This window comes from Mauremys mutica, chromosome 16 (genome assembly GCF_020497125.1).
Source record: "Mauremys mutica isolate MM-2020 ecotype Southern chromosome 16, ASM2049712v1, whole genome shotgun sequence".
Taxonomy (NCBI): Eukaryota; Metazoa; Chordata; order Testudines; family Geoemydidae; genus Mauremys; species Mauremys mutica.
Genome location: NC_059087.1, coordinates 8,016,023 through 8,041,284, shown reverse-complemented (window position 1 = coordinate 8,041,284; position 25,262 = coordinate 8,016,023). Strand labels below are relative to the sequence as shown.

Below are 25,262 nucleotides of genomic sequence, written 5' to 3'. Positions count from 1 at the left end.
GCAAACTGAGGCTTGCCAAGCCTCCAGGATTGGCCTGGAGTCTCCAGGCATTAACGATGAATCTTTATTTACAGATTGGCATGTGATGAAACCTCCAGCAACACGCCCAACCAACACTGGCACCCCCAGTGCAAAGCCCTGTGGGGCAGTGGGGAGCCCCCCAGGGGCAGGACCGGGAGCCCACTGGGGCTAGGCGGCTGCAGTTACACAAGCCCCCCCCTGCAGCCCTGGCTCCTCCTGCGGTCAAGCAGCCGGTGCAAGCCAGGGGCCAGGGCAGGGTCCCTCCCCAAGGGCCCCAGATGCTTTAAGGTCAGGCCAGGCACGTGGCTGCGATTTCTCCCTCCTAAACTTCCCCCCTCCACCCAAAACCAGCTGCAGCGGTGGGCGTGTCCTGATGATGTCACCCGGGCAGGCTCCTCCCACTTCCGACCTTGTCCTGCAGGGCCGGGGGCCGGGCGGCTCCGCAATGATCCGAGTCTCCTGCCGCCGCCGGCCAGGTAAGAGCCGCCGCCGCCGCTGCAGCGCCCGGTCTGGGACCCCGTCTGCAGGGGCAGCTCCGCTCGCGGCACCTGCTCCGTCGCTGCGCCGGGGCCCGGGGGGGGGTCGCTGAGTTTGGGGCTCCCCCGGCTGCAGGAGGCGCAGAGTCTCGCTGGTTGTTGACGCAGGACCCGGAGGGTGACGGTGTGTTTGGAGAGATCAAACCAGGCTGGCGTTAGGGTGACCAGATGCCCCGATTTTATAGGGACAGTCCCGATTTTGGGGCTTTTTCTTATACAGGCTCCAGGCTATTACCCTTCCACCCCCATCCCGATTTTTCACACTTGCTGTCTGGTCACCCTAGCTGGCATCTGCGGGGCAGCTGGCAACATGCAATTAATTCCCTTTCCCCCAGCACAGCTGGGGACTTTGATCTGCGCCAGCAGACGCTGGCAAAAATCGAGCTCGGACACCCTGGCCGCTTTCAGAATGAGTGAGAAGGAGGGTGGGTGGGTCCTCCTGGGTCTGATCCTGCCCTCCTTTTACAGGTCTGTTGCATCTTATGCGCATTTAACATGCGCAATTTCAGCTTTACGTGGTCGGCAAAAAAAAGAAGAGAAAAAAAAAGAAAAATAACAATTTAAATACTGTTTCTGTAGTGCGGGTGATTCCACCTGCCATTCAACTCAATGTAATTTTGACTATATGAGGTTTTCGCTTTACGCACTAACCGCAGAACGGAACCCCTGTGTATATGATGCAAATCAGGTGTAACGCAGGTCAGGGTCAGAAGCCAGATCAGAATCGGGCCCCTTGTGCTTGCCCGTTTGCAATAAGTGCTGAGTGTTGTGTAGCTTGTCAATTGTATTTATTTGGTCTGGTCTGGTCCCCCTTAGACAACCACCCCCCCACACACACACGTTAACATTGCAACAAAACAATACATGTAGACACCCCACTTTGAGTTCACTACATGGTGGTCAGGTCACTTGGTGACAGTTGCATAAAGGGAGTAACAGCAACAACAATGACACCAGTACATCTAATTTCGCATTTGGAAAGTCTTCTATAACCGTGAAATAACTATTAATGGAACATGAACTAGAATTATGATACTAAGCACCATTGAGGCTCTAGCCAAAACAAAATTCTGCAGAGGGCTCATTGTTGATCATATAGGTTTTTATAAACTCTTTTTTTTTTTTAACTAAAGAGTAACACAAATTATATTCCTTTTACTACAGTAACAGCTGCATCATAATAGTAGAGTTCAAAAACGGATGTGCAAGTCAAAGCTGTGTTTTACTGAGACCTGTTTAATGTGGTGTATCAAGCAATTCATTTGTTACAATTGTTTTCCTCTTTTGATTTGACTAAGCAAGCTCAAATAGACGGTAATTGTTTCTAATTTCTATCACATTAGCCAAAAGTCTAGTGCCTTTTCCTTAATCTGCTATAGTCTCTTTTCCTTGAGTCTGATGAGACGCTTGTTAGAAATCGCATTTATAAAACTTTGCATCAGATGGAGTTTGTAAGTGGCCAAAGGAATGGATGAGGGGATAGGAAGGGTTTTAGCCTTAGGATTTGTCACTAATTTGAAACAAGCACAGACTGTCACCAAAAGTCCTTATCTGTGGATGGTTGTTCTAGAGTCCTGTAGGAAATGAGATTGTGGGTCTCAGTCCAATTCCTCTAATTGACAGGTTTCCTCATTACAGCTGGCACTAACTGGCACCCCGAGGATGCTCTCAACAGAAAGGCCAAGTGCTCAGCAGTGCATGGATTCTGAATCCCCCCTCCTCACCCTGCGGGGCTGGAGCACATTGGTGGGGCAGTGGGGAGCAGTTTGCATAGCTGCCGGATGGAGGCACTGTCAATCCAACATCCTTCACAAGCACTAAAATGTGCTTGTGTTTGTTTTTTTTGACTGCCTTAGAGTAATAGGTGGTTTTAATGCACAGACACTGGGAAATCTTCTATAGTAAAGCCTCCGATGCAACTAATAGGATCTGGACATTCAGTCACTTTTGATAGTTTAAATACTATTTCAAATAAACAAGGTTCCAATCTAGTGGAGCTGCACCCTGTACCTGTGACACAGGGAGTCCAGATGCTATTGGATGCCACAGATAACGTGTCAGTCCAGTTCTAGTCTGGAATGTTATTCGGGACACAGGGGAGTCTGTGGCTGAGTTCTTAATTAGAAATCTTTGGTTTTTTGACTGGAGCTTCTGGTGCCCTTTCTCCACTGAGTTACAATCCTGCCATGAAACAGCCACTCCATTCCTGGTGCTGGAAGCTTCATTCTCCTATGTCCTCCGGTTTTCACACACAGACCTTCATCTGCTTGCTTTCTTCTTCGTTGCTTGCCCTTGGTGCTGTCCCCTGTAGGAAGCCCTGCAGCAATTTGGGGTGTAATGCAGATTTGAATGGCGGTGGAAAGACAAACAGCATTTATTGCTTTGATCATAATCAGCCTTTTTTGCCCAGGAAAATATAAGAGACATTTGTAAAGGAACTAGAAATCCTCCATTCTCCAGGGTTCACGTGTGTTACAATAGTGTCTCTATTGGGCTCCCTTTGAATTCCAGATCCTCCTTACTGGGGATGGGGTGGGGTGAGGTTTTGGGTGGGTTCCAGCCTGAGAGGCTGATGATGCCAAGCTTGTGCCAAAGGCCTTTGCCCTGGGGAGCTGAGCCAGGGAGATGGCCAGGATTAGAGAGAGATGTAGGGCTCCTGAGACCAGCTAGCACCAAAAAGAGGCAAAGCCCAGACAGAGCAAGAGACCAATTAAGTGGAGCTGGTGTTGGGGTTACTCATCTGTCAATGTCTGGGTGGGTTCAGAGCCCTTCCCTGCAGACGGAGATCCGGCACCGGGGTATTTGGAAGTTGTTCTGCTCGTTCCAGCTCTAGGTGGCTGGATCGTTAGCGGTTCCTGCGGGAACAGACCCTGGCAGCAGGCATGGGACCTTCACTGCACGTGTAGCGGACAGCGATCTACACATCGGATAAATTAGGGGGAGATTTTCAAAGGCACAAAGGGCAGTTAGGTGCCCAACTTCCCCTCACTGCCCCCAGGGAATTGGGTGCTTAATTCTCCCTTGTGCCTTTGAGAAAAACGCCCCTCTCGGTGCTTGTCTACCCGAGAAAATTGACCAACACAGCTAAAGCGGAATAACTATTATTCCAGTCATTAATAACTATTCTGGTGTAGCTCTCCTGGTCAATTTCCCCGGCTGTATAAGCTGTTAGAGAATTATTTTGTGAATAATAGATGATGATGATGATAAACCATGACGTTGGCTGAGGCCTCCAGTACAAAGGGCCCTGTCTGTTCCGCATGGGCCTTAAAGGGCACAGGCACCTTTCACTGGAGGAAAGATTTGCCCCAGCCTATTTGGACCGCAGAAGGGACCTAATTTCAGTGACCCCAGCAAGAGCTGTACAGGAGAAGGTTCTCACACAAACAGTGCCTTCAGCGGTGTCAGTCAAGTCACTGATTACTCTAACCCGGGGCATGGTCATGCTACCTCTTGTGAGGTTCCTTATTCTACCCACCTGGTAACAGCATTTACTCTTCATTATTTATTTGTGTTCTAGTGTCCAGAGGCCCCCCTGGTGGTCAGGGCCCCTCCACATGGGAGGACGTGCAATTTGAAATTCCTCGTCTGCTGGCTGGTGATTGATCATTCCTGTTCTCTCCCTCGCCTAGTGTTAGCTCTGGACACAGACTGGTACAGAGCCTGCATTGGGATGAGGTAGGCACAGATTGGAGCTAGTTCTCTTGAGCCGAGGACTCCAATGGTGGTTAAGCTAGAAAGCCATTAGGATGCTTTTCCTGCAGATCCAGTAGGGGGAGCCACATGGTTACTGAAAGCTGGTTCCCGTGGGCCAGAATTTCAGAAGTGTGACGCTCCTATTTAGGCCCCCTAATGAATGTTCTCTTTGAAATTCTGGCTACTGATTTAGGTGCCTACATGGGAGCTGTTGGATGCTGAGCTCCCTTGAAAATCGGACCCTGAATGTTTATTGTTGTGCAACAGCATGAGCCAATACGTGTCTTTGGATCAATCAATTGCACCGCACTAACAGGACCCCGGGAAAGTGCAGTGATGCACATTTGTGCAGTGAGATTTGAAAAATGGACCCCAAGTTGTTAGGAGTCCTATCAACTGAGTAACACACCCTTGAAGTGGCAGCCCAGAGCTAGCCCTGTGTTGTCGGTTACATGCAGTGACTTTTGTGTTAAATTGAACATGGCACACGGTGCTTGGATAAATCCACATTTTAAGGCAGAGTATCCCTAACACCTACTTCTTGTTAATATCGCTCTGTCTTTGGGGTCTGAGCTTTGGGTTTCTCATTGCCTAGTCTTGGGGGAGAAGCCTCTTTCTTCTACCTTCTTCTGCCCCATTTTGTATTGCACAGCAGGGGAGAGTAATTTGATCTTCTTTCTTGTGTTTTTTAGACTGTGGAGTGTGTCCTTTATGGACAGTGGTGATTAAAACTGCCTGCTCTCTTGATTATTTGAAATCCTGTATTTCAGGCACTTGATTGCCTATTTTGTTCCTTTGTAGAAAGGGCGAGAGAGGACTGGTTTGCCACCGTAGGATCAGAATTTTCAATAGAAAAGCTCTGACAGAAACTTCAAGGGTTTTGAAATTTGTTACATAAAAACGAATTTCATCTTTGCCTGGAAGGAATTGGGATTTAGCAACATTTTAGGCCACCTTTTAGATTTTAGACTGAAAAGTAAACAGAGGGTTTGCGGCTCTTGAGGCGTTTGGTATTTTTGTTCTGTTGCTCCAGACTCCAATGATTTTATGAACAGGCAACCTTAATAGTAGATGGTGCTTAATAGCCAAAACTTTCCTTCATCCACAGGCTTTCGTACGAAAGGTACTGAGCTAATTCATCCCTAAACCAAGCCTGGCCTCCAGTGGCCAGCTCCAGAGTATGTCAGAACACACGCTGGAGCGCTCAGTCCTATTGGTCCAGGTCTCCAACTGCTAGGGAAGGACCGGTTCTGTCCCACTATTCCGACTCCATAGGAACAGACAGAGGCGTTGAAGTGAGAAGGTTGTTACTTTACAAAATTCAAAGGGCAAATAAAGTATTTGTAGGGTTTATAATGAAAATAAATAAGGACCTCTGGGGTCAGGAACATGCTGGCATTTAACGAGGGGCTGTGTTTACAGCTTTTGTATTAATTAGATAGAGAATGAATGGGCCAAAGGTGTTAATATAACCAGTATTATAATATCCTATAATATTATAATATAATCAGTATTAAACAGCGTTAAACCAAGTTCGGGGTTTGGGATGGAGAGACCTCAGCCTGATTAGCACCATGGCAAACAGGCCATTACATTTTATAACCTTTCAGTAAAGATACGGAAAAGAAGGAAAAACGGTTGAAGCATTTGAAATGAGAAGCATTCAGTCAGACGTTCATTTTAACAACCTTGTTGGTTCCCTTTCCCTTTAGCTGGAGAGAGTTTTTAGAAGGAAAAGGCCCTTGCTTGACAGTCTCTTAGATGATATTAAAGATGGTAATAACTGGCCTTTTGGGGGAAAGAGAACTAGTGAGCTGAGATGGGCTGAAGCTGTTGCTGGTAAAGTCCGATCCCATTTCATCCCAGGTGGTATCTGGGATTCAGCTGGAACTGGCAGAGTTGGAGTCTTATTTGGGCTCCTCTTCTTGGCCCAGTCTGGGCAGGACATCTCTCAGGATCAAGGCCAAGAAGGACTGGGGTTCCAGGGCATGGTGAGGGTGGCAGCCGTGATGGTGAAGCTCACTCCAGTAGATGCCGTCTGTTCTTCTCTATCTCCCCCGCCCCAAGCCTCTTTCTTTAAAGACTCCCAGAAGAAGTGGTGGGTGGAGTAGCCCAGCCCTTCATTATTTTGTCCACCAGTTAGGCCTAATATTGGACACACCAGTCTTGACTCATTAATTTTTGGTTCCACATCTTCTGTCTTTACCAAGCATGATTTCAACGGTGTCATGGGATTATATCAACATGGCCTTTTTGTTTAGAATAATTCAATCTTTTTGTCTCCCTTTCATACCTCTTTCCATTAACATTTGTTATTATAAGTTACTGTGACGTCTGATGACCTTTCACGTACTTTCATGTGTGAGCTCACAATTAGGGTAAATTTGCAGGCCCGACGATCAGAACAGAGCACATGGCTTTCAGCATCACCAGCTGTTCCTTGAGCTCCAGGCTTTAGGTTTTCTTTCTCTTGAAAGTTTGCATTTGAACTATCTTTTAACTAGTTCATTTGCTGTCTATGAAAACTTAGTTTTGTCGGGATCTGGTGGTTTTTGCAACCCGAACAGACAGCAGGTTGGGGTCGTGCAGGACACTCAGGGAATGAAACTGATGAGGGGAGCGGAGGGACACCGGAACTGACCGGTTTATTTTCATTGAGAAGTGCCAAGAGTAAACACAGCATCTGTAGTGAAGAGTAAAATAGACTTTTCAGGTGCTGCCTGGTTTGAATCTAATGTACTGCCATATGAACTGGAACCATAAGCTCACTGAACGTTAAATCTCACCAAATGAGGGTCAATCCATCCTCATCATCGTATCCACTCATTATACTCCACACCTGAACCTAGCCCTCATATGAGCAACAGACCCTCATATCTCATTGTCTGTACTTTGACTCAGGGATATTGCAGATTATGTATTCCCCACGCCATCCAATCTTAAACCGAATTTTGCACCCCTTGATAATCTGTACGTTATTCCCTGATAACCAGAAACTTCTACGCTTAAACTCTGTACTGTTCACTTTTTAAAAAAAACCAAACAATCATCATCTTAATAACCAAGGGAAGGAAATATTTTTGGCCTGAGTGACCACCTGTAAATGGGGATAATGTTCCATTCCTTCCTTTGGAAAGTAGGAGTGAGATAAAAAGCGCCAGATAAAAACTAGGTATTATTTATTCTTCTGCCCGCCAGGAAGTGCCCTCCTCCTTGCTTAAATAGTCTATTGGGCTGCTGGCGCCCTCGAGCAGTTTTTCTACCTTTGCTTTTGTTGGCTGCTGCGTTCCCACTTGGACACACCTTACACTTTAACCAGCCCTGGTGGAGCGAGCTGTTTTTTCAGAGTCTAGAAACTGGGGTCCATCCATCTGATTTCTAACCTCTGCCACCTGCTTCTGTCTCTTGCGGCAAATCCCTTTTGAATCATATTCAAGAGCTCTTTTCGTGCAGGCACAAAGACCCGGCCCTTTCTCTCTTGTTGGCTCGCAGTGGGGAGCTCGCAGCAGAGGCCTGGGGGACACTCCCTATCGCACACCCACCATGTGTTCGGAGAGCTGGTTGTCACCTGGGTCTTAGCCTGCAGCCGCTCTGGCTTCAGGGACCTGATCCATCCAAGAAACATGAATAAATATAAGTTCTGGGGGTAGGGATGGTGCATGCCAGCTTGGAGCCTGTCCTCCTTGATGGTTTCCCTTTACCACACAGTGGCGGCAACGGAGAGACATCGCAGAGACATTTCAAAACAATTTGCTTGACATCATGTTCTGGGGACCTCCTGGAGCCTATTGTTAACACCGTGGTGCTGAGAATTGGGCTGGTCCAGCATTGAAGAGAGTAGCTGAAAACACCCCATGATGCTACCTGTAGCCTAGAAATAATTCCCGGCCCTAAAAATTGGAACCGTAGGGTCAGCCTGAAAAGCAGGCTCAAACTCAGGCCTGCATGAAGGCATGTTGTACAGCTGTGGGCACCCCTTCTGCCAGCGCCCCAGGGTATCCTGATCTGGGAGGGGATGGCAGGGAATTGGCCTCCGGCAGAACCAGAGCTCTCACATTAAACTAAACCGCAGTGCTCCACAGCGCTCGGTCTCCCTCTCTGCCACTTCATAAAGGTCACTGATCTTCTTGTGTTGTTCCTTTCCCCATCCCAGGAAGGACTAACATGGAGGCTTTTACCTTGAACTAGGGGTTTCTCAGCCTCAAACTGCAATCTACCTCACCCCAGAGTCGGATGAAGATGAGAGTCTGGAAGGCTGTGGCTTGCACTCTGGCGTTCACCGGCGTGGACGTGCTGGTGACCACGCTGCTGTACGTGCACAACCGTAGCGGCAAGGACATTGTCCAGGATCTGAAGCACTTCAATGTCTTTAATTCCATGTTGGATGTGTGGGGGGCATGTCTGTACAGGAGCTGCTTGCTTCTCGGCGCTGCCATTGGGGTTGCCAAGAACTCAACCTCTGGCCCCAAGCGCCTGAAAGCATCCCAGACCTTCATCACCGTGGTCTGCCTGCTAGTGGGCATTTACGCCCTGGTCAAACTGCTGCTCTACTCGGAGGTCAGGAAGACCATTAGGGACCCCTGGTTTTGGAGTTTGTTTGCATGGACGTACATGTCGCTGGCTGCAACTTTCTGCCTGTGGCAGCTGCTGTCTTCCGTCACATCCTCCAGAGAAGCCTTGGGGGTCAGTTCGGAGTCCAGGGCGGAAGCAGAGGAGATATGTGACCCCAGCCCTGTTACTGTGCAGGAAAAGAGGGAAGAGGCGTCACGAGCCACTATCCATAAGCTGCTGTCTTACACCAAACCAGATGCTATCTTCCTCGGAATAGCCACTTTCTTCCTCCTGGTTGCTGCTTTGGGTGAGTGAACGGAGTTTAAAGGGACATTGCCAAGATCAAAATTCCATATTTTCTATTCAGATCAGTTCTATAAAAATCACACCTGTCCACCCTGATGAAATCTAAATATTGGGCTTAAACAACCTTTTAATCTTTGCCTCACACCTAGATTATCATGGCCAGAAACACCTTCAAAGATATTACTGTTCCCAGAAACCAATTAAACTCCACTGCTAACATTTGCTTTACCCAATAGCTCTGTGTTTGAAACCCTGCCTCTTGTTCTAATCCACCGTCTCTTATGCTTCTCCCATACAGGAGAAACATTCCTTCCTTATTACACTGGCTTGGCGATTGATGGAATAGTCATCCAAAAAAGCATGGATCAGTTTTCCACCGCAGTGGTGATTATGTCGCTTCTTGCTATAGGAAGGTAACTGCGATAGATAGATAGATAGATAGATTATTCGTGCCTCAGTTATAAGAAGTTTATTATGTTGAGGTTTAAACCTTCTTCCATAGTATTGTCCTGAACTGGCTAGTGGTTATATGAACCTCTGCTCGATGGATTAGGAACTGCTCACTCAGCTGTGTGTTTCAGGTGCGAAGCTGCTAACAGCAGTTCTCCTTTAGCTCAGGTGGCAGGGATGTGTCCATGTGAACCCATAAGATGTAGGTAATCCCTGCTCTTGCTGCGCAGTTCTGAGTGCCCACAGTGTGGCAGCAGAATGACAACCGTGAAGCCTTAGATGGCCATGACTTTGTTACAGTATTTACAGACTCAAGAGGGAGTAGGGAAAGAAACATCCTAAACACTTGGTTTAGTTTTATCTTTCAAACATCCTTGCGGAGGACAAGGAGATTCAGAGGCAAAGCTTTGGCCCATCTCTGACTCTTCCCTGGTGACAGCTGCACAAAACTGGCAGATGCAGTTTGCAGAGGGACCAGATGTCATGCCAGCTTGTAGGTTGGTTTTGGTTACCGCAGCTTTGTGTCCCTAAGTCACTTGGCATTCTGGGGCGAATGAGCCCCGGACTGAATGGCCATGTGCATCCTGCTTGCCACTATAATGACATGAAGTTTTCCATGGTTTCCATCTGAAACTGTGAAAGGGACCAGGGCTCAACTGAAAGGGTTTTTTTTGTTATGTTTAAGATTAGTTTGTACCAGCCTGATTCTGGGTTTTGTAACAAAAGTTTCTCTTGTTTCTACTCCTGACACTTGGGTGTTGTCTAAAACCGGACGCATGGTGTTAATATGCAGTGGAAGCGTTGTCTAGTAGTGATAGCACATACCTGAGACTCTGCCACTGACTTGGCCATGCCACTTTCGCACTTGTGTGTGAGTTTTCCCAATCTGTAAAGTGGGGATAACGAGATCCATCTCGGGGGTGGGGTGTTGTCAGGCTAGTTGTCCGAGCAGCTCTTTGAGATCCTGGGATGAAAGGCGCTTTCAGTACAAAGTATTATCATTGGCCCCTGTTTCGATATGTCTGTCTTGGGTCTGATGGGGCTTGTATGTTGTGCTAAGGAGTGGATTTTGTGCACATTGTTATATAACGTCTCTTATCTGCAATTAGCTCATTTGCCGCAGGTATCCGGGGTGGCGTTTTTACGCTCATATTTGCCAGGCTGAATATTCGACTCCGCAACTGCCTCTTCAAGTCACTGGTCGCTCAGGAGACAAGTTTCTTTGATGAGAATCGCACAGGTTGGTTTCTCTCCATCCATGAGATCAGTCTCTCTTTCCGCAGTCCGGCCTAATCCTCGCGTGATGATGCTCTCTGGGAGGCAAGTGTGCTCGGGATGCCACATTTCCTTTGTTTCTCAAGATATGAGAATTCAGTCTGAGTAAGTGATTGACCTGAAACACTAATGCACTGATTTCCAAGTACCTGCTAACAGTGTCTGTCAGATTCACGGGCTAAGGGAATTCCATATCAATCCTGCAATCTAAAGTGAAGGGAGGTGCTTGGTTGCTCCTTCTGGAGATCAGAGTCCCCAGTTTATCCATAGTTTCTGACTGTAACATTCAGCATGGCCGAAAGATACCGCAAAAGCTTTGGCTCTCTGCCTCTCCGCATCTCAGTGGTCACTAGTGGAAGACGGGGGCTCAGGGGATTCCTTAAGAACTGCTACAGGACTTGGGGGAGAGGGGGAACTTATACAGATCCAGATTGCAGCAGCCCTGTTTCGAACCCAAGGAGCCAGTGCCGGATCGGGCCCTGCAATGCATCTGTCTAGTGCTTTGCCCAGTTGGGCTTTAGGACATGCAGAGAAGTCCCAAGCAGGTCTTGGCAGCTGGTGTTTGCAGGAAGCTGCTGGGCTGGTCACTAGTCTGTGTGTTTTGGCTTCTCTACCCTGGGCGGGTGCCCTCCCTACAATACATAACCTGTGGTTGTTAAATAACAAATGTTCATGTGAACTGAGTGACAGCCCTGGAGGATGTAGGTACATTCAGCAGCAGGCAAACCTCCTACATACACCTGTACCCAGCAATGTGCCCCTGCCCTGTCTTGCAGGATGTGAGGGTGGTTCAGTCTCCGTGGCCCGTTCAGTACTTGGGCTCTGCTGAGATTGCCAGCAAGGAGCCTGATTGTGGTGGTAGATTTTGTGGTGGTCTCACCTTGACCGAGACCTGCCAAACTCGTTTCCTGCCACCCACTGACCTGCCAGTGGGTGGTACAGTCACAGCTTCCAGTCACTCCTGACCTGGCCTGGATTTGAACTGGGAGCCTAGATCTGAAAGGTTCTGTGGCCCATCATGAATGGCTGCATCCCCTGAGCCCCTGATCTGGGCACATGTCATTCTTGGTTCCCCATGACCCTCCAGTTTGGCTCATGGCACATGCAATCACTACCTGCCTGTGCTGGTACGGAGATGGGGGCTGTGATTCCTGAAGCACTGACAGATCGGAGCTCTCCCTCCACTCTCCTTTGCCTTGCAGGGGACATCATCTCCAGGCTGACCTCGGACACAACGATCGTGAGCGACCTAGTTTCCCAGAACATTAACATCTTCCTGCGCAACATGGTGAAGGCGACGGGTGTGATCGTCTTCATGTTCAGCCTGTCCTGGCAGCTCTCTCTGGTGACCTTCATGGGCTTCCCCATCATCATGCTGGTGTCTGACCTCTATGGGAAATATTACAAGGTAAGGCAGATTGCTTGCATCTTTAATGTATGCCGAGTCCCTCTGTCTCCCCCCAAAGCAGGACTCTTCCATGGGCCAAGTGACCTAGCTGTGGGCTGCTTCTCATGGAGATTGGGGGTGAGCAGCAAATGAACTGTCTCCCCTCCAGTCCGGCTGCCAGGAGAAGAGAGCAGGCCAGCCTGTGAGCTGTGGTGGCAGCACAGGACCCCAAACATTCCCTTGCTTTGCTTGTGCCTAAGGCCTGCTTCAGCTCCCAGGAGTCAGGATGGCTTGGTGGAGTTCAGGGAAGGATACCGCATACATCAGGGATGCTGCATATGAGCAGGGGAGGGTGCAATCTGTGCTGTTGTACTACCCCCTGCTGGCCGTCCAGAGAGCAACATTGGCTGTAGCTCTTGAGCACCCAGAGTGATCGTCTAGAAAAACGTGGGTTCCAAAGTATGTGGTGAGGAATCTTTAGGATACTGTGGCACCACAAGCTTTCCACAGGCCAGTTCCCAATCTTGGTTCCCTGTTTATCGCTCCTTTCTGTCTGAAGTGGCCAGTGATCAGTTCTGCAGATCCACCAAGACAGAGAGTTTAACCAGACCAGAGGTGTTTCCCTTCGTTTGCTGCTAACATGGAAAGAGCGGGTTAGAACTCGCAGTTAATACAAATCCCCACAATGAGCTTTAGCTGGTCACAGCCCCCTGATCCATCAGTCTCATTGTGGCTGGCTCGAGTCTCACCCACCACTTTCTGGAATGAGTCACTTCCCCAAACTGGATTGTGCCGCTCCTCCTGGCCACACCTGTTCTCCCCAAATCTCTAAATCAGACCTGTGAGGCTTTTCTTGTCCCAGTGGAAGTGCTGGCTGCGTGTGCCATTGGTCTCGTCTCGTAAGATTAAACAAACAGATGTTTGCTCAGTGTTCAAAAGACCTTCTGTCTTGATGCTGGATTTCTCTGTTAACCAATCGAATGGAATTACAGTCCCTTTAGTAGCATGATCTTGGGGATATCAAAGGAATGTGTTCTTTACAGGGCAAGGTGTCTGTCTAATTTGTTCTTCCCCTCTTCCCCCCCCCCCGTGTTTGTGTGTGCAATACACAGTGCTTTCCCTATTCCTGTCTCTTTTTAGTCCCAATGTGAGCTCTGTTAGTCTGTGGAAACAGTGGAATCCTCATTGCTTGGGACTGTTAGAAAAAGGACAAAACAACAGAAAATGTGGAATCCCGCCCTGGTCCCCGAGAGAGCGCTGGGGTGATCTAATACATCTCCTCCTCTGAGTCTACAGCTGTGCCAGCTCCATTGTCCTAACCTGTAATACCGGTTGGGGGGTGTGCGCACCTGGCTGAGTCTCATTGTTCATAAGGAGCCTCGTATTGCGCTGCTCTCTCCGACTCCTGGGCGAGACTCCTCTCTGAAGTGACATGCCCGCACTTCCGTTGGGTGGAGCACGTGAATCAGTCCAGCCCACAGGCTGTGTGCCGTGCTTTGAGAGCGTGATCGCTCTCAACGTCAGTGCCGTGGGGCAAATCCTGCCTGTGTGCGTAGTGCCGCCCGTGTGACATGCACATGCTGTAAAAGCAGAGGTGCCGTGCCTGGATTCTGGCCAGCTGTGGCTCCCCTGTACGGATTCTCAGCCCTCTCCTCAAGATTATTCTTGCTAGAAGTGTGTAATTGGCAAGTGGGGGAGGTTTGCATATTGCCGTTGCCTGTTCAGAGTGTGGACATGCACAGACACCAGATTGTGCCCCCCAGTCCTAGGTTCTGACCTGGAGAACCCCTTCGTGGCTTCTGTCACGGGCAGCTGCTGGCTGTCCCAATGTGCTTAGAGATCCCAGAACACAGAAGTGTGTTCATTTCCTGGCTCTGCCGCACACTTCCTATGCGACCTTGGGCCAGTCACTTAGTTTCTCCGTGCTTCAGTTCCTCATCTGTGACATGGGGATAATAGCACATCCTGTCTCCTCCTTTTGTCTGTCTTGTCTATTTACACTGTAAGCTCTTTGGGATAGGAACTGTGTGTGTGTGTGTGTGTGTGTGTGTGTGTGTTGTATGTACAGTGCCTAGCACAATGGACCCGGGTCTTGACTTCGGGCTCTAAACTCTATCATCATACACAAAGAATAATAGTGATTGGCCCAGAGCCTCTGAAGGAGTCTGTCAGACCCAGTGGCAGGACTCTGGCTCTCAGTCCTGTCCTCCCACAACCCCTCTGTGGGATTCAGTCCTCTAGGCTGGCATACCAGCCCAGGGACAAAGGGACAGTGACATGACCAATGGTCTCCAAATCCCTTTCCATCGGGTGTGCGGTGCATCCTTGGGGGGGAGCGCACAACGAAACGGAACAATAGCACCCTCTGGGAAGTACAGTCCTGCTTTCCCTTATTTCCCTTGTTCACTGCAGAAGCTCTCCAAGGAGGTTCAGAATGCTTTGGCGAAGGCCAACAACACAGCAGAAGAAACCATTTCGGCCATGAAGACTGTGCGCAGCTTTGCAAGTGAGGACATGGAAGCAAATGTCTATTGGGAGAAACTGCAGCAAGTGTACAAACTGAACAAAAAGGAAGCCCTGGCCTATACGTACTATGTGTGGTCCAGTGGGGTACGTGCCTTGTTTCTATGAGCCACCTGTTGTCACTGGGATGATACTGAGGGCTGGGAGGGGTTACTGCTCGTTCTCTGCTTTATGAACTTTGTAATACATTGTACATAAAAGCCTTGGGGTGGGGAGTTTAACAAGAGACACAAACTGTAAAGTCTGCTCACTATGCCCTGTGCCTTATTTTTAACGCTCCAAACAAATATACATTTCTGTTAAGGATTTTGAACAGTGTCATCCAAGAGGCAATTTCCTGTAGTAAGTAGCACTATAATTCAGCTCAGTCAAGGGCATTTGAAGCAGTGTGTGCACGTTATTGCATTATGTACTTAGGCCAGCTAGTTTTTGGTATCCCAAGCTATAAAACAAAGTTTATGCGATTTGATCTGCTGCTCAGAAACTGACAAAACCATTTTCAGTGTAGTTTCTTTTTGGAAAGGCACTTTGTTGCCAGCCAAGCCTCGATTTCAGGTCTTCTCCTGGTAACCAAAGTAGTGCAAAATTGCACACAACTGACCTGGTTCCACTAAATTCCTTTGTTGAAAGGTTTGTGAACCAACTCTGGGGTGACTCATGACATTCTACCAAAGCCCTGCGAGATTTGTGGTTTCTCATGGTTTGGATGCCAAACTAGACCATTTTGAATTGGAGTTTTTGGGATCATCCAAAGCAAAGCTCACAGTGTGAACCCGCGGTGGCTCAGGAAATGGAGACGACCTGTCCAAAATGAAACTGCCACATTTAGCACAGCTCCAACGACCTCTTTCTCAGGGAAGTGCAGAATCCTGAGCTCAGGTCTTGGTGGATGAATAAAAGAGGAATTTGTTTTCATTATGTTTGGCTTGTAGAATGGTTTTATTCATGGCTTTGTAGTCAACAGCTTTCACTGGCTAACTGTGACCTCTTAGCCCAGGAGTGGGCAAACTTTTTGGCCTGAGGGCCTCATCAGGTTTTGTAAATTTGTATGGAGGGCTGGTTAGGGAAGGGGGTTGTGCCCCAGCCCCCACCTTCTATCTGCCCCTCCCCGGACTCCTGCCCCATCCAACCCCCCCTGTTCCCTGATGGCCCCTCTGGGACCCCTGCCCCATCCACACACCTCCGCTCTCTGGCTCCTGACTGCCCCAGGGCCCCCATCGCCCCATCCAACCCCTCCTCTCATTCCTGATGGCCCTCCTGGGAAACCTGCCCCATCCAACCACCACTTCTCCCTGTCCCCTGACTGCCCCCTTCTGCCCCATCCAACCCCCCCTCCTTCCTGACTGCCCCCTGGAACTCCTGCCCCCATTCAACACCCCTATTCCCTGCCCTCTGCCTGCCCCAACCCCTATCCACACCCCTGCCCCCTGACCACCACCCCAAACTCCCCTGTCCTCTCTCCAGCCCCCCCAGCTCCCTGCCCGCACTGCGTGGAGCACCGGTGGCTGGGCGCTACAGCCACGCCACTCTGCTGGAGCCAGCCACCCTGTCGCCACCGTGCAGCACAGAGACCATGTCAGGCCGGGCTCTGTAGCTGAGCTGCCCCAGAAGCTCACAGCCCCGCCGCCCAGAGCACTGCGCCAGCAGCAGAGCGAGCGAGTGAGCTGAGGCTGCAGGGAACGGAGGACAGCAGGGGAGGGGCCGGGGGCGAGCCTCCTGGGCCAGGAGCTCGGGGGCCGGCCTGACATGGGGCCAGTGGAAGAGTAGATGAGTCAGGATTCATATGTTCTGTACTCCACACTCTGCTACTCACTCATGTGACTTTGGGCAAATCATGGACCCATTGAGGGGGGAGGGATAGCTCAGTGGTTTGAGCATTGGCCTGCTAAACCCAGGGTTGTGAGTTCAATCCTTGAGGGGGCCACTTAAGGATCTGGGACAAAATCAGTACTTGGTCCTGCTAGTGAAGGACCTTGGACCTGATGACCTTTCAGGGTCCCTTCCAATTCTATGAGCTGGGTATATCTCCATATTTGGGGGGGGGGGGATAGCTCAGTGCTTTGAGCATTGGCCTGTTAAACCTACAGTTGTGAGTTCAATCCTTGAGGGGGCCATTTAGGGAACTAGGGTAAAAATCTGTCTGGGGATTGGTCCCCCTTTGAGCAGGGGGTTGGACTAGATGATCTCCTGAGGTCCCTTCCAACCCTGATAGTCTATGATTGCACCTGAGAACCTGGAATGAAGAATGCTAGATAAATGCAAAGCACCTTTATTTTTCAGTTCTCTTTCAAGGGTCTGATCCAACTCCCACCGAAGTCAGGGGAAAAACTGCCTTTGACATCAAGTAAGAGTTGGATCAGGCTTTAAGGCAGCACTTCTTAGCATATGTGCAACATGCCTCAGGTGGCACATGACCAGGATTCATCACTGAAATACGCTTAAGCAATTCCATTGTGATTTATAACTTAGTCTAGCATATTAGGCCCCAGGCCAGAGCTCCATGTACATTCCAGTGCCAATGTTTGCACTGAACTTTACATGTACTTTCTGGATTTCAGGGTTGACCTTAAGTGCCCTTGAAACAAACAGCTGCAGGGTGCTGCATGGTGGAACCATGTGGGTACTAGTGTGTTGCTCGTTAATTTCCATATACTCCAGCCTCTCATCTGACCCCTTAATGTAAACCACTGCTGACCATGCCTATGCTCCTACGTGTTTTTATTTATTTTTTCTTTAACCACATGCAGGCAGATTTCTGGTCCCATGGCTTCCTCTGCTTCAATGCCAGCAATGTTAATAACAGCTTTGCCTACCGTGGGCATAGAGAAAATGGGCTTCTCCTGGCATCTTCAGTCTGAAGTGAAAAGCTAGCATTTTTGGCTAGGTGAAAACTCTGCTCAAATATTCCCCTTTGGCCCCAAATGGGGCATTTAATCTGGTCAGGGAAACCCGTTCTAAGGCGAGTCATGGTTTAGGTTAGTTCTTTGTTTTAATTGTGTTGGTCTACTTATTACATAGTCCTGCCTTGAGTGCAGGGGACTGGACTGGATGACTTCTCGAGGTCCCTTCCAGTCCTACGCTTCTGTGATTTGTGAGTCGTCGACACTAACTTGAGGACAGAGAGGTGCTGAACCACTGCAGCTCCCAGGGAGGTTAATGGGATCTGCAAACTGTTATTTTTTGTTGTTGCATTAGTATCACAGCAGCACCTAGAGGTCCCAGCTGGGATCAAGGTTGAATTGTAGTTGGCACTGGCTACTCACACAGTGAGAGTTTGCAATCTCAATAGATAAGATAAAGGGTGGGCGAAAGAGAAACAACATCAGAGCAAAAAATTGGAGACTGAGTCACAGGGAGATTGAAGGGAGTTGCCCATGGTCACATAGGGAGTCTGTAGCAGAGACAGGAATTGAACTCAGATCTCCTGAGTCCTCGGCCAGTACTTTCACTACAAGATCATGCTTCCTTCCATTGCTTGGGGCTTTTCAGAATCAGAGCTTTTAATTACAGCCCCTTGCTTGAGGAAACATGTTACCGAATTAAAGAAGAGTGTCGTTCCCTCCCCTCCCCCCAAAAAAACAAAAACAAAACAAAAAAACGCTGTGTTCAAATGCCCATGATCCTTGAGGAAGTTTGGACTGGGATCGGAAAGTTATGCTTCAGGCCTATCTCTTTAGCCCACGCTCTCTTACATATATTCATCTCTAAAATTCCGTTCATCCCGTTTTAATTTTCCATACAAATCAATTGTTTAGCTGTTACATGTTTTTCCCAAGATCTGACATAACACCACAGTCCTGCAGCATGGCTCCTTTCTCCTTGCCCCTTGCAGTACAGTTCAGATTGAATTAGAGGCAGCCCAGAATCCCAAATCCTTCACGTTTCAAGAGGTGAGCAGAGCATTTGGCTTTGAATTCCCAGATCTGAATCCCGCTTCTGGGTTGGACCCTAAATCAGAAAGGGCCTGTTTTCTGCTTTGAATGCTGACAGTATCTGTTACGGTATCTTGAGGTTTTGGGCCTGTCCAGTCCAAACCCTGGCACTGATTCAACCCCCAGCCTGAACTCTAGCATAATCCAGAAACAAACTGCGTAAGATATAAGAACGGCCAGACTGGGTCAGACCAAAGGTCCATCTAGCCCCGTATCCTGGCTTCTGACAGTGGCCAATGCCAGGTGCCCCAGAGGGAATGAACAGAACAGGGAATCATCAAGTGATCCATCGCCTGTCGCCCATTCCCAGCTTCTGGCAAACAGAGGCTAGGGACACCATCCTTGCCCATCCTGGCTAATAGCCATTGATGGACCTATTCTCCATGAATTTATCTAGTTCTTTTTTGAACTCTGTTATACTATTGGCCTTCACAATATCTTCTGGCAAAGAGTTCCACAGACTGACTGTGCATTGTGTGAAGAAATACTTCCTTTTGTTTGTTTTAAACCTGCTGCCTATTAATTTAATTTGGTGACCCCTAGTTCTCAACCCTTCTCTAGTTCAGATCTCTTTTTAAATATGACTTAATTCCCACTGCTCTGACCATCCCCTGAGCATCAGATGCTTTATGGTTGAGACTTTCAGAGTAGCACAGGGGGATTAGACACCGCTTCCATTATTCTTAATGAAAGAGATGAGTCAGAAATCCCATAGATCCCATGTGCTTCTGAGCTACTTTGTTCGTCCAACATCAATGTCCCTGCTTTGAATTTACAATCTGTTGCACAACCTCAAGTCACCGTTGGGACACTCCAGAAATACACTGGTGAATTCTGGATAGCTGGGTGAATGAATAAGCATAAGCCCGAGAAACAACCTGCATTGTCTGATTATGTGTCTGTGCTTGATTCCAGCTGACTCTTCTTGTGGTGCAAGTCAGTATCCTTTACTATGGTGGCCATCTGGTGATCTCTGGGCAAATGACCAGCGGAAACCTGATATCTTTTATTATTTATGAATTTGTCTTGGGAGATTGCATGGAGGTGAGTATGGCTTATGCATCCACCAGATTGTTTTCACATCCCAGGCTGGAAAGCTGTGGGAGGGGAAATAGAAGTGTTTTGTTTCTCTCTAGGTCACCGTTGTCATAGTATTTTATCACCTCCCAAGTATTTAAAAATGGAAACAATGACAGTCACTCTTATTTCCCCTCCCCCCCAGCTGATAGGAGTAATAGCTGGGTCAGGGTATAGGGTTTTGATTGGTGGGGGAGGGTGTTATAGGAAAGTTATGTAGGCTATGTCTACACTACAGCCGGGATTGACGCTCTGAGCTCGATCCACCGGCAGTCGATTTAGCAGGTCTAGTGAAGACCCGCCAAATCGACAGCATATCACTCTCCAGTCGACCCCTGTACTCTCCCCTCGACAAGAAGAGTAAGGTAAGTTGATGGGAGAGTTTCTCCCGTCGACCCCCCCGCGGTGTAGACCCCGCGGTAACTCGACCTAAGGTATGTCGACTCCAGCAATGGTATTCACATAGCTGGAGTTGCATAACATAGGTCGACTGACCGCGGTAGTGTAGACATAGCTGTAAATAGAAATTAGTTTTGCATTTAGTTCTTAAAGTGGGTAGGTGTGTGGTCACTCTTATCTCCTTACAAAGCCCTTTTGATTCGGAAGGGCCAGGTTTGGGTATGACTCACATTGAATAATAACACAAGAGAATCAGGCCCTAGATGACACTGAGTGCCGGTCCTTAGCTGGTGTGAATCAGCTCCAAAGACTCCAATGGAGCTAGGCTGGTTTACACCAGCTGAGGATCTGCCTCTGGTTGCTTTTGTTATTCCTATGAGTTTTCTGGCCTCTCCTGCCACCTTACCAGCTGGCACTAGCTCCTGTAGGACATCCTTCAGATTAGACCAGGGACTTGACCTCCAGATCTGATTGCCCCCAGCGTGACCATGTGCTGAGAAGGCAGCCTCGCTCAGCGAACAGCCCGGGGTGGGGAGAATCCCATTGTTCTCACTGAATAATAGAAGTAGTTCATCTGCTGATGAGACAGCCGGCTGCAGGAAGTGGAGCGGAAAGCTTTCCATTGCTTGAAGGGCAGAGTCCTGGATGTCGTCCGGGCAAGCTTTCCTGAGTGAAGGATGAAAGGGTTTGGAGGCTGCTTGTTGCTTTTCAGGGCCCATTAAAAGCTTAGCTGGATTCTTTTATTTAATTGGTTATAAATGGCTGAATTGGCAGTGAATTAGCGAGATGGGATTCTGTCTGAGAGGGCCCTGGGATTGCTGAGCCTGCACAAGTCTGCTGTTGTCTCGCCTCATTAGCTCAGCTAATCCGGGCAGAAGAGATCAGCTCCAAACTTCCTCCTAGCCGGGAGCGATCACCTTGGTGCTCCAGCCTCCCCTGGAATGAAGAGCAGCACTCTTGGCACTAGCCATCTGTTCACAGGACTGCAGGATCCAGTGCTGCTTCCAGTCTGCTTTCCTCCTTATGGGATGCATGTTCCTTGCACAGTCTGTTCTGAAGCCTGGGGCTTGGTGCTGGAGGCTGAAGAGTATCAGAGTTTCAAGGGATGTTTTACTCTAATCTGCCCCACCATCTGCTGCGTAGCAGACCTGGGTTTGGGAGTGGGCTTCGGGTTCCCACTGGGGCTCTGATAAAATGCGTTTCAGAGGAGGGAGAGGCCGTCCCATATTCATAGGATTGCTGCAGAATCCCGGGTGTTATGGGAACTGCTTGTCTTGGTCACATGGAAAACGACAGGAGGATTTCAATTCATGTTTGGGTGATTTGTTTTCTGGGAGACCCCTCCCTGCATTCCCTTTTCCTTCCACTGTCACACCCACGCGCCGTCTACAACCTCCTTAGCCGTCACTCCACCATCGCATGCATCTGTGTAATGGATGTTGGACCAAAGCCTGAAATCGCAGGTGTATACAGTGTGTCTTAGACCAGCAGTCAGTGCTGCTGCAAGCATCAGCCAGAGAGGGGTCACTCAAAAGCTACATTAGGTATTGGTGGGAGGGGAGATAGACCCTTACACACGGCCCCACCCTTTTGCGGCTCAGCATACGGTACTACGTTCATGGTATTCCCTGGGAGTTTGGGCTTAGCTGCCGCCCTGTCAGCTAGGGTGTTCCTTTCTATTGCAATGTATGACTACGCAGTGCATGTTTATTTCATTTACAAGAGAATGATATATTTTAATGATCATTATTTCTCTCTTTACTAACGGATCCTATCTCTAGCCCTGACACATGGAGATGTGTAACCTAGGCCTGTTTTCTGTTTCTGTTTAGTCTGTTGGTTCCGTCTACAGCGGATTAATGCAGGGAGTAGGAGCTGCTGAGAAAGTGTTTGAGTTTATAGATCGCAAGCCGATGATGGTGAACGATGGAACCCTGGCCCCAGACCATGTGGAGGGTAAAGTGGAGTTCAGAAATGTTACTTTTTCCTATGCTACCCGGTCTGCAACACAAGTCCTACAGGTGAGAGTCTTGGCATGTGTTCAGCGTTTCCTTCCTGAATACACAGCACCATAGATAGCGTTGCCTCCTGGAATAGGTTAAGTGCAATATTTCTCCAGCAGGTCAATTACTAACCAGTCGCAGGCTGCAGCATAATCATTGAATCATAGAAATGGATGACTAGAGGGGACCTCAAGGGGTCACCTAGTCCAGCCCTGCAAACGGAGGCAGGACCTACACCGTCCCCGACTAACTCATTTGTCTAACGCCTCCTTAGAAACCAAATGTTGGAAGTCCCGTTCTTGGAGAGATTTCAAACCAGACTGGACAAAACCCTGGGAACTAGATAGTGGGGAACCCTTCCACACGGCGGTGTGGTGAAGAGAGGGCGTCTAGGGCCTAACGAGGGATACGTACGTTAATGAAATCCTTGTTCGCTCTTACAACTGAAGTGTGGTCCAGGGTCTTGAGTCACGTTATCACTGGCGACTCCCATTGTAGCAACCACCATTAAATGTTTGTTAACCTTTTATTAAAGACACAGAAAAATAAAAGGGAAAAAAAAGTGAAAGCCTTTGAAATGCAAAGTGTTAAGTAAGGCTTTCGTTGTAATAATTCCCCTTCTTTCCTTTCCCTTACTTGCGCTGTATAAGAATTTTGTATAGGAGAAGCCCCTGTTTGACAGAGGATATTGCTGATGTTATTAACTCTGCCCTTGATGGGGAAGAGAGAAGAGGTTAGTTTTAGGTGGCTTGGAGCTATTGCTGCGGCTGCTGCTGTTATTGAAGTCCAGGCCTGTTTCCATGAAGACTAAATAAGACCCCCACAGACAGACAAAGGGACGGAAAAGAACAGCAAAGAGAGAAAAGGCAGTTTCTGACTCAGGTGCTGACTTTCACTGGCTGCTGAAGGGACACAGGCCCAGCACACCCACTTCTCAGCCTCTCAAGGTCTGGCAAACTTTTATCAGCATCAGGCCGTTTGAGGCACTGCTACTCGCTGCCTTTCTGGTCACAGGCTCGTCATGGTGGTGCAAAAGGTGGAGTTGTCTTGGCCAGTTCAGCCAGACTCTGATTAGACAAAAGCCAAAGGAGAGGATAGGCAAGAGGAACGATAACGTGGGAAGGGAGGAAGGACACATGAGTGGGTAAGAACAGGAGCCCACGTCTCCCGCCCCATGTATTGTTCAGGATTCGACTGAATCTGGCGGCGGTGACTGTGTCCTGGGTTCCCTCTCTGGCCTGGCTTGCGGATCAGGACAGTGCAGGTCCGACGAGCCCAGGAGACAGGTGGCAGCCATGACGGTGAAACTCGCTCCTTCCAGCCCACCCTTTCCCCTGCTCCCACTGAGTGACCCCCAGATAAACAAGGTCCAGTTGAAACACGTTTTGGGGATTTCAACTGTCAACATTCCCTCCCATTTCTAGACTCTTTCAGCTTGTTCTCATGCCAACCTGTGACTTTACCAGGAGCTTTGACCCATTTTCCCAGTTCTCTGAACCTAAACCATCCACTTTGTACCAGTCGCTGCATATTCAGCTTTGGCCGACATTCATAAACAAGTGTATGTAACAGGCTGAGTTTTGTTACTTTGCACAACTTAACACACAGGCCTCTTGGTTTTTCCTGTCTTTCACGCCTATGATTTTGCATAGCTGGAAAAGTCCATCTGTGAGCTCACTTACTAGAAAGCCTTTTGTAGCTGTTTAACACTGAGACAGAAGGGATGTTTCTAGGTCACTCGGGAGGCTTGGCAGACAGCGAACCAGGTACTGATCTCAGATGCGTGGGATATACGGGTAATGGTTGGGTCTTGGAGAACCAGCTAGAGTCCAAGTTTTTATATATATAACACTGGAGGGAAACCGAGAGCAGGATATGTAGAGCTGCCCATTTGCGGTGGTGGTGGTTTGTGCAGCTGCAGGCGTGTTCTGTTTTGTGTCGTGCTAGTGAAAGCTGTTGGCCTGTTCGACCTCCAGCAGGTGGAGGGAGGGCCCAGAAAAAGGATCCACCCATTAAATCAAAAAGAGCAGGAGTGAGATCAGGGGATGGGTACCAGGGCATTGCTGGACTGACAGCCTTTGAGTCTGAGCCACAGAACAGGTATAGCACAGGGACAGCAGAGAAAGTGTCCCCATGCTGCCCGGTGCCAGTGTGCCTCAATCCTGACCCTCCGGGTCTAGCCCATTCAGCCCTCAGCTTTTCTATTGAGACGACCAACAAAGTTGCCAGTTGTGGTTGTGCCTTTTATGATGTGGCCACCAGACCACTAGGAACTGGAGAGGGGCCACTGATCATTTCCAAGTTAAGTTGGGTCAGAGTAGCAGAGGAAAGGGGTGCGGGCTGCAGTCTCTCTCCTGGCTTTTGGACGTGCCTGTTCTATGAACAGGTGAGTTTGAAGAAAAGATGTTGGGCCCACCTGCTTGTTGTGGGGGAGGGGAGGAGTGAGGCGGAAGATGATCATACAGCACTCAGAGCTCACACACGCTCATCTCCTGGCATTGAAGCTGGAGGCAGCCAATCAGCCCAGTGGTAGGAGAGCAGCACTAAAGAAAACCCTGATCACTGTGTTCGCTCTGTTTCAGCTGCCTTTTCTAGTGTACTCCCTGCAGCTCAGACACATGGATGCTATAAAAGGCGGGGTACACAGGCCATCACTCACTCACCTCTTCCGTTTACAGAATGTGTCCTTCACCCTCTATCCTGGCAAAGTGACTGCGCTTGTGGGTCCTTCGGGCAGTGGGAAGAGCTCCTGCGTCAATATTCTGGAGAACTTCTACCCTCTTCAAGATGGGCAGGTCCTGCTGGACGGGCAGCCTATTAACATGTATGATCACAAGTACCTGCACTCAGTGGTACGAGTTACTGATAAACCTATTATAGCTCTAATCTGCCACGGATCAAAGCGTTTTAGATCGTTCAGGGGATACTGTCTGGTCAAATTTGGGCTCTTATTTAGCTCTTTCTAAAATGTTTCCTCAATGCCTGAGACTAGAGCTGGTTAAAAAAAAAATCCATTTGTTTGCTGGGGGAGTGGGGAGGAAGAAGAGGAAGAAATGCACTTTTTCCCCCAAAAAAATTTCACCCCAAATTGTCCTTGTTTCGACTA

The 25,262-nt window shown here is 48.8% G+C and overlaps 1 protein-coding gene across 1 annotated transcript in view; it reads left to right on the top strand.

The window, feature by feature from the left end:
- The first annotated feature begins 411 nt into the window (after nucleotides 1-411).
- The window catches only part of ABCB9 (ATP binding cassette subfamily B member 9), a 32,818-nt gene continuing 7,967 nt past the window's right edge, over nucleotides 412-25,262 (top strand). Inside the window, exons 1-9 of the mRNA XM_044990274.1 lie at nucleotides 412-497; nucleotides 8,407-9,111; nucleotides 9,409-9,523; nucleotides 10,670-10,800; nucleotides 12,038-12,243; nucleotides 14,635-14,832; nucleotides 19,593-19,721; nucleotides 21,986-22,174; nucleotides 24,835-25,008. Of these exons, the coding sequence (XP_044846209.1) occupies nucleotides 8,487-9,111; nucleotides 9,409-9,523; nucleotides 10,670-10,800; nucleotides 12,038-12,243; nucleotides 14,635-14,832; nucleotides 19,593-19,721; nucleotides 21,986-22,174; nucleotides 24,835-25,008 (1,767 nt within the window). The 5' untranslated portion in view covers nucleotides 412-497; nucleotides 8,407-8,486. The remainder of the gene's footprint in view (nucleotides 498-8,406; nucleotides 9,112-9,408; nucleotides 9,524-10,669; nucleotides 10,801-12,037; nucleotides 12,244-14,634; nucleotides 14,833-19,592; nucleotides 19,722-21,985; nucleotides 22,175-24,834; nucleotides 25,009-25,262) is intronic.